General features: G+C 37.8%; 1 protein-coding gene across 1 annotated transcript in view; it reads left to right on the top strand.

The window, feature by feature from the left end:
• The window catches only part of CNTNAP5 (contactin associated protein family member 5), a 561,684-nt gene that overhangs the window by 538,136 nt on the left and 13,626 nt on the right, over positions 1-9,922 (top strand). Inside the window, exon 19 of the mRNA XM_027772830.1 lies at positions 8,753-8,971. Within this exon, the coding sequence (XP_027628631.1) occupies positions 8,753-8,971 (219 nt within the window). The remainder of the gene's footprint in view (positions 1-8,752; positions 8,972-9,922) is intronic.

Below are 9,922 nucleotides of genomic sequence, written 5' to 3'. Positions count from 1 at the left end.
GCTTTTTATTTTACTCTTTTGTCTGACTGCATTGACTATGACTTCCAGTACTTTGTTGAAAAGGGGTGGAGAGAGTGGGCAGCCTTGTCTTATTCCAGTTTTTTAGTAGAAATGTTCTGCTTTTCCCCATTTACTGTGATGTTACTATGGGCTTGTCACATATGTCTTTTATTGTGAGAAACAGCCCTTCTATGCCAAGTTTGCTGAGAGTCTGCACTTTACAGCCGACTTCAGTGAAAGAGTGGAAGGTATAATAGCAGGGAGGGCAACTGAAGATACGAGAGACAGTATAGAAGGGGACGGATAATAGGGAGTGGGTTATTGGGGGTTGAGAAGGAGGGAACAAGAAAAAGAAAAGAAAACATTTAACAGGCACAAAAATGAAAAGTTACCTGTCGATGATAATGTGTATGGTAATATCTCTGATTTGAGTAGTATGCACTGTATTTATGCTGGGAAAGCCATTTTGTACACTGTAAACAGGTGTAGTGATTAAATGTTTAAAGAAAAGGAAAAGAGATAGTTGTAAGCAAATTAGGCACAATTTGTTAGTGAAACTATTGGTAAAGATTCATAAAATATGAACTAATAATCACGCACACATACACACACCCACACACATGCAATTACAATGTGTGTGATAAAGAGTTAGAAGGGAACTCTGCTGACTTCAGTGGTGGAGAACTAAAGAGGGAAGGCAGGAGGATGTGCACCTTAGTAAAGTGCCCAAGGAAGTCCTTTCAATCAGACACCTACAGGAATTGAGCCTAAAATACATTTGAGAGAAGCTTCTTGGGCAGTGTGCACTGTTGAAGCATGACTGATTCCTAGTGTCTTGGGTAATTATACACAGAATAAATATTGTGGTATGTGGCAACCAAATTTACACAGCCACTCAGATTCCATATAAACAAATCATTTGGCTGTAGGTAGCAATGTACTGAAAAAGAAAATGAAGAGAAATGTTCCAGATGCCATCCTGCCAAGGTTGTAAGAAGTAGGCCTGCCTCATGGAAAAGAGAGTTCTGGATAGTGTCCCCATGAGAATAAATGTAAAAGTAAAGAAAATGTGTTTGTAAACAGAAAGAATAAAGAAATTTAGTAAAAGAAAGAAAGAAAATATATATGTATAATATCGCTTGATTAGATTTTGTTACTACTGATGTTAGGAAATGTTTGTTTCTTATTCATTATTACTTATTTATTTCTTATTTCTTATAACAGTTCCTCTTAGTATGAGGCTCTGTGTTCTAACTGGTAAAAATGAAGGCTAGAAGAAGACAGGCTTCCTGAAAGGAAGAAGAAGGGACAGATATCATCATGAAGTGAAACCAGTGTAATGGAACTTAGAAAAATGCTGTGGGGATATGGAGGTTTCCTAACTTTACCTGGCTCCTGCGTACCTTTTCATTATCTTTTTGTCTTATTTAATACAGAATTAACTTGATTTCTGAAATGACTGAGAAATAATGTGTTTTCTCTTTCTGTGCCTTGTACAGTCTTTGATTCTGGAACATCCTAACTACCCTCTAGCCATCTTTTAAGCACCTATATAAACACATTTATTTCAGGCGCTCTTTCATGAGAGTTTCTCAAAGTGTAGTCCATGAGCCAACTCTATTTTAATTGCCTAAAATGTTTTTTTATAAAATGAAATTTTGTGTGTATCACCATACCATAACTACTAAAATGACTTAAAATTCAGAAATATGCATTTTAATACATATCCTGAGATGCTTTTTCCCATTAATATGATCGCCTCTGACTTACATTATGTCAAGTTCACTTCTGTGTTGCTACAGCCACAATAATCTCCTTCCATTATAAATTTTATTTCCTGGAATCATTTTTGGTCTGTTAAATTAATCCTCCAAAATGACTGAACTGAAAGTTCGGAGAGCTAGGGGAATGTCTTCTAGCCATTGTAAGTTCACCATTGAATAAGAGCTTTGGTTGTCATGGTGGCCAATAGATAGACATTTGTTTTTCAGAAGAGGAGCGATAGTTTTCTAGATAGTAAAGAGACAGAAAGTCTTTCCAGACAGAGAGAATCACATGTACCTGATCAGGGAATAGCAAGCAGCTTAGATGGTATGTAGCACAGACAGGGTAGGATGGGCAGGTGGAACTTAGTGAAAGGCTGCAAGTCAGGCTAAGGAGATGAGGCTTCTTTCTAGCTTACCTGCTGTCAATATCTATGGAAAAGTGTTAATCTTGGAGAGAAAAAAGAAGGGGCCAGGAAACCTAAGTTTCTGGCCTGAATAAGCTACAGACTCTTATTTGTCTGGATAGTTACTTGAGCTTGTCTTTTTCATTTTTCTTAACTGGAAATTTGGTGTAATCATTTTCTCATTACTCATTTCAAAAGGATGTAAGACTTACATAGAATGTATAAATGAACATACCAAGAAAAGCATTAAACAAATGCCAAGTTGGAGAGTATGTGTGTGTGTTTAGCCTAGTTTGATATCTCCTTTTTAGAATTAAAACATTTATCTGAAAGACATGGTTTTGGATGTTGGATACTTCTGGTAGTTAAGCAGTCTTTCTTTTTTTTTTTTGAATATTTGTATTTAATTTTTCAAACTGTTCATCCCTTAACTGAAAGTCACAATAGATTCTTACATGTATATGCTCTTCATACCTACCATTAACATCAGCTTTTTTTAATTAATATTTTATCTTGGTACAACATTTTATTCTTATAAGCCCAGGTTGTATGGATCTGCTTAGCCTGAATTGTTACACTTCAGGATTCAACTGTCATAAGTGAATTCTGACATACAGAATATGTCATGTTACACCCTAGAGCATTGTCCATTTTTAGCGAGTTGCTGAATTTTTTTTCTTCTTTTTAATTTAAAAAAAGCCACAGAAACCTGCCTGTATAAAATGAGCCTGGATTCCCCCTATCACTCTCTTTATGTCAAACAACTGCAACTGTGTGGAGTTTCATGCATGCTGAAGCTAATGTTGGTTGTGCTACTTTTCTTAGCATCACAGATCCACTAGGTTTAATAGAGGAGCGTACTTTCACTTTGAAGAAATGAGAGTTTTGCCAATTAATGTTGAAAGCCAAGTTTTAAAGTGCCTGAATAAATAAGTTTATAGTAAATTAATTACCTGAGTTTAAGTATTGCATTTGCTCAACTGTAATCCAGTATGAAATGGAAATGTAGTGGAAAGATTCCACAGGAAGTACATCAGAGTTTACATTTGGTTTTAAATGAAATGCTACTTGGGCAGGTTGAGGGATAAGGACTTTGGAATTAACGAGTAGTAGGAGGAGTAAAAGATACGACTAATACAACACCTACTACCTACTTGAATTAATTTATTATGGGGAGATGTTGGTCAAAGACATAATATTTTATTGAATTGGCAGAAATTTCATGATGCATTTTTGCACAGAAAAGCATACGAAAATACATCACGAATGTCCCCATGACCTAATAGACGGAAGGAGTAATTTCAAGATATCTGCTACACATCATGATTGCTGTGCTAATTGAATAACTACATACTGTATAGGTGTCAAGTGCTAAAAATGCAAATTTTCTGTGTTCTTGTCACAAAAAAAAAAAAAGAAAGAAAAAGATGTTTGTGAGGTAATGCATATGTTAAATAGCTCGATTTGGGACCAGGCAGTAGTTCAGTCTTAAAATGTGACACTAGGGACAAGGCAGATGGCATAATGGTTATTTATTATGTTACTGGACTCCCATGTAGTTGACCACAGTTTGAGTCCCGGACCCAACAGCTTAACAAGCTCACACCAGGCACATGTGCATGCATGCCCAAAATCACAGGAGGAGAATGGAGGAGAAGGGATTGTGGTGTGGCTATGTCCCCCTTTGGAGTGACTTCTCACTTTCTGTCTCTCTGTCTCTCTCTGTCTCTCTTGTGAGCACATGAGCCCTATAGCAAAAATCTCTGCTAAAAATAAATATATGACACTCTACAACATAATGCCACATGGGAAGGTTCTTGTTTCAAGTCCAAAGATCTCCCTAAGTATGCCAAGCATACACATGCCCATGATCCAGGCTGGTGGACGACTAGGGGATAGATCATGGTATCTAGTCCCTGTCAGAAACACTGTCTATTCATGTATGTTTGTGTGTGTCTTAAACATGGAAGAAATCAATAAGTAAACTTTAAAAAGAAGCTTTACTTAGCCATTCCCTACTGTATACAAGTACCAAATTATTATAACAAAATAATTAGATACAGAATAATGCAATGAATTACAAAAATATTGGGTTCTCAGAGAAGTCACAATGTATTTTTCTATCTTTCTATGCATACATGCGTCATCACTTTTCCAGCAACCCAATAAAAGAAAAAAAAGCAAACAATACCAAAAACATGTTTATGGGTACTGAATTAGATTTACATTGGATTATTATATGTACTTCCACCATGATTCCTGTGGAAGGTAGTATTATCACCATTGTACAATGGACAAAGCTGAAACCAAGAAATGGAGAAACAAGCTACACAAGCAAGGGCCTGACTCAGTAATTCATCAACTCAGGACCAACTTCCAACCTGTACCTTGTCTGCATCCTGTGCTGAATCTCCACCAGTACTGGAGGGCAAGGAACAAGAATCTAAAGAGAATCAGAACTGCATTTTGATGATATGCTGTGTTGAGAGAGAAAGGAAGCCCATTTCAAGTGAGATGTTTAAAAATTTTACAGAGCAAGGGCCTGACTCAGTAATTCATCAACTCAGGACCAACTTCCAACCTGTACCTTGTCTGCATCCTGTGCTGAATCTCCACCAGTACTGGAGGGCAAGGAACAAGAATCTAAAGAGAATCAGAACTGCATTTTGATGATATGCTGTGTTGAGAGAGAAAGGAAGCCCATTTCAAGTGAGATGTTTAAAAATTTTACAGGATTTGTTTATTTTTATTTATTTATTTATTTATTTCTAAAATAGTTGCAGCTTCTCAAGGTGTAGTCACATGTTATGAAAAGAGAGCTTGTAATTCTTGTTTAGATAGGACATTGCCTTCTGCTTCTGCCTTCGGAGGACGTTGTGATTGGATAATCTCTCCATGTCAAGATCCTCAACTTAATCATGTCTGTAAAGACCATTTGTTTCTTATTTTTTAAAAGAATTATGCTAAAAAGGATTATGATAATAATAAATCAAATTAAATGAAAAAATAAAAGAATTTTGCCAGAGGGTGCATGAGCTTTCCAGAGAGAGAAAGATAGGAAGTGAGAAAGCAATGTCCCCCCTGCCCCCCACTGCAGTATGGTCATGCTGCAATCGCTTCTCTTCCATTTCTCCTTCCTGTTGGGAATTTGGGAACTGCACACATGCATGGTTCTCAAGATGCTGGGTCTGGGTCTTGAACCATGCAGTCAGCCATGTGACATCCAGCCACCTCAACTACCATGCCACCAGCTGTCCTGACCCTTATTTTCTTAAAACATTTATAGGTTTCAGGAATCAGGCCCTTATTTCTTTCTTTTTGAGTGGACTTGAAAATGTCCTATCATCCTAAGTAGTAAAATAACTTGAACATGCGTTTATAATGCCTAGTTCTGTAAGTCCCCCAGGATAGTCCTATAAGTCATTTTCAGTTAATGTAAACAAAACAGCCACATTTCTTTCTGCTACATTCCCAGAAATGGATTTGCTTTATCAAAGGATTTGAACATCGAAAATGCTAAAACACAGTGTCAAAAGACTCTTCAAAGAAGTAATTACTGCACATTCAGCCATTACGCTAACTGCTGGTCCTCTATTAAAGCTTTTAGGTCTAGAAGATTTGTATAACAATGTGTGAGAAGTCTCAAAGTCACTTTCATAAGGGAAACAGTCTTTTTTGTTGTTGTTGTTGAGAGAGAGATTTTTTCTAGAGAGCTCATGTGCTCACCAGAGAAGATACACAGAGAGACAGAGAGACAAAAAGTGAGAAATCACCCCCAGGGGGACCAGCAGTTGGCGTAATGGCTATGCCACTGGACTCCCATGTAGTTGACCATGGTTTGAGTCCCAGACCCAGTGGCTTATATTCACTCTGGGCATATGTGCGTGAGTGCCCAAGAACTTGAGAGGAGAATGGAGGAGAAGGGATTGTGGCATGGCCATCCCCCTGGGGGGTGATTTCTTGCTTTCTGTCTGTCTCTCTCTCTCTGTCTTTCTGGCAAGTGCATGCACCTTATAGCAAAAACCTCTAAAAATATAAATAAGTAAAAATAAATGAAAACAAATCACCCCCAGGGAAAATGGTCATGCCATAATCCCTTTCCTCTGTTCTTCTCTCAGGATTTTGCACACACATGCATGAGGCTTGGGTTTTAAGTCACTGAGTTGGAGACTGAACCATTGTCAACTACATGGGAGTCCAGCAATGTAACCATTATGCCATCTGTTGAATAGTTTTGTTTTTTTTTTTTTTTTTGGACAGGTTTTTACTATAGGGTGCATGCATTTGCTAGAAAAACAGAGAGAGACAGAGAGATAGAAAACGAGAAATCACCCCCCCAAGGGGGATGGTCACACCACAATCCCTTCTCCTCCATTCTCCTCTCGGGACCTTGGGCATGCACATACATGCACCTACGTGAGTTTCAGCCACTGGGTTCAGGACTCGAACCACAGTTGACAATATGGGTGTCCAACTACACAGACATTACGCCAACTACTGGTCCCTATGACAGTCTTTTAAAGCTCATAATTAGAAATGAATAATTTAATTTTCCTGTAGAGAGTTTTGCCTTAAGGTGTATGCACAAACCAGAGAGAATGAGAGACAGAGATAATGAAAGGGAAAGTGAGAAATCCTCCAGGGGGATAGCCATGTTACAATCCCCTCTCCATCTTCCTCCCAGGATCTTGGGCATGCATGCACACATGCCTGGTGTGAGTGTCACTCCACCAAGTCCAGGACTTAAACCACAGTCAGCCATGTGGGCATCCAGAGACATGCCACAATGACACCTGCTGGCACCCATATGTAATTTTTTATATTCAACAAATATGTATCTCCACTCTAGAATATTTATTTGAATAAATATCCATATCCCAATGTTCATTTAATTTTAAGTTTATTTTTTTCTACATGTAAAAAAAGAGACAGAGAGAGAGAGAGAGAGAAGGCTGCCAAAAGGGTCTGTGGGCTGTGATCAACTATAGCCTCAGCCATCCTGGACTCATGTGAGTATGCCAGGGTAGGCCTCACCTACTCAGGGAAGGTGTCTGCTTGAACCAAGAATCTTCCCATGTGGGATTGCCTTGAAGAGCATGGTGCTTTACTGTAGCACAACCATTTGCCACCCAGCCCTTCCCTGTCCCTGTGTGCTTTTATACTTCAGGATGAGTGACACTTCATATTTTTGTTGAATTTTCAATATCATCACTTGAAAAATCTCACAGAATCTCAAACAAGGAGTCATAGGCAGAATAACGGCCCACAAAATGTCCACATTCTAATCCCCAGAACTGGTACTCTGTTGAGCTAGGTGTCAGAGAGGAAATAGGTTGCAATGGAGTTAGTGTTTCTAGTCAGATTCATTTAAATTATGACGATTATCCTAGACTACTAGGAAGAATACATTGTCATCACAAGCATTCTTAAAAGTGAAAAGAGGGAGGAAAAAGAAGAGAATTACAGGTAGACATGACTATGGAAGAAAGGCACAGAGACACACAAATAGTGCTTGCCTTGAAGATAGAGAACAGGATATCCACTATGGAATTAGGGCGGCTTCTCAGCACTAAAAGGGAAAAGGAATGGATTCTCCCCAGAGCCTCTAGAATAAATGCAGCCTTCCTGATACCTTGACTTACAGACCAATGAGATCTGTGTAAGATTTGTAACTCACAGAACAGCAAGATAATACATTGGTATTTTAATCTGCTTAAGTTTCTGGTAATTTGCTACAGCAGTCATATGAAATTAATACACATGACTTTTTTTTCATATAAGAAAAAAGAGATGAGAAATTGGTAAAGTTTACATGGATATTGAAGGGGGAGAGTAAAATGAGGATACATATTAGAAAAAGCCTCATTAAGTGTTGTTGATTTTTTTCTCTTACTGAGTAATATTACTACAAATCTTACAGAAAATGAGACATGTAATCTTGCCGCAAATCCCAAATGACTGCCCTCAATCTTTTATAAAGACTCAAAGATACCTTGAAAAGTTCAATATTGTCATAGAAAACCCATACTCACCAACTAGTCCCAAGGTCAGAAGCAAGCAGGGAAAAATCCTGAATAAAATGTCAGTCTATACAGGTGGCTTAAAGCCATGAACATACTAAATCTCTCTGGGGCAATAATATGCTTTGACTTCAAATGTCTCTATCTACTTCTTTTTGTTCTCTTCTTTGTAATGATCCTTGTATTATGTTTGCACTAATCACCAGCATCAATAGGTAAATGGTGATGGGGGTAATAAATTCTATAAAACACTCAGTGTATAGGACAGATTTATAATCTTCATTAGAGTACATAAAATACATGAATAAAAATAAAAAAGTGGATCATTTTTTATCTTAAAGTAGAGGTGGCCCTAGCAGTTTCATATGAAACATGGCTGATATAATGATGATTGCAGTGGGGGTACAGTGGGGAAGAGGAGGTGAAGAGAAATAGTAAACATTTATAAGTATGCCTTAATTAAAGATAACAAGACCATTTCTCTCATTTTAGACATTATTCAAAGAGAAGCCACAACATAGTTTGAATTAAAATCAACTCCTGATGCTCTTTTATATTGCAGAGAATATTGGATTGGATTCTGAAGTTGCTAAAGCAAACACCTTGGGTTTTGTTGGGTGCCTGTCTTCAGTGCAGTACAACCACATAGCACCCCTGAAGGCAGCTCTGCGTCATGCCACCATCGCACCTGTGACCGTCCAAGGGACATTGACAGCATCCAGCTGTGGCTCCATGATGGATTCAGATGTGAATGCAGTGACCACTGTGCATTCGTCATCAGGTACATTCAGGGGCAGATCTTGTGAGCAGCCTCCACTAGCCTTACTTTTGGTGTCTTCAAGAAACTTCCACATTAAAGGGTTGACTGACATTACTCAATTCTTTACTTGGTATAATTTCAGTTGGTTAAAGATTATGACTGATTTCTCTTGAGTTGTTTTTATATATACCTAATAAAGTTCTACTTTTAATATATTAGAACTAAATGATTAGAATAATAGAATATATAATGATTAGAATATTAGAACTAAATACATAGTTGAATATATTACATATATGTACAATATATGTCTTTATGAATGTGTGTGTGAGGGTGAACATAATCACTACAGTTTAAGTGGCTACCACTGTGAAAATTAATGATTTGGGGGGAACACAGGAGCAATTAGAAAATTGCTAGACAAATATTATAATTTATGTGATTAAAAATAGCCTTAGTTTCTCAGATTTATTGAAGAAAATTGACAGTAATTGCATATATTGATTATTTGATTAAAGTATACATTTTAATAATTACAAAAACTAAATTACTCAACACATTCATTGCCACACATGGTTAGGTTACCCTTTGTCTGTATACATATGTGTATGTCTGTTGAAGACATATATACTCTCATAGAAAACTACAAGTAAAATTACAATATAATGAATGATAGTCACTATGCAGATTATAAAAATTAGTTCATCTTAAAGCTGAAAGTTTGGGGAACCAGCAGTTAGCGTAATGGCTATGTCGCTGGACTCCCACATAGTCAACCGCAGTTCGCGTCCCGGACACGGTGGCTTAGAACTCACGCCAGGCACGTGTTCGTGCGTGCCAAAGATCTCGGAAGGAGAATGGAGGAGAAGGGATTGCGGCGTGACCATCCCCCCTGGGGGGTGATTTCTTGCTTTCTGTCTCTATGTCTCTGTCTGTCTGTCTGGTGAGCGCACGCACCCTATAGCAAAAACC

The sequence above is a fragment of the Tupaia chinensis genome, unplaced genomic scaffold, assembly GCF_000334495.1.
Source record: "Tupaia chinensis unplaced genomic scaffold, TupChi_1.0 Scaffold000309_1, whole genome shotgun sequence".
Taxonomy (NCBI): Eukaryota; Metazoa; Chordata; class Mammalia; order Scandentia; family Tupaiidae; genus Tupaia; species Tupaia belangeri.
The sequence above is the reverse complement of the archived record's forward strand: the minus strand, read 5'-3'. Positions and strand labels throughout refer to the sequence as shown.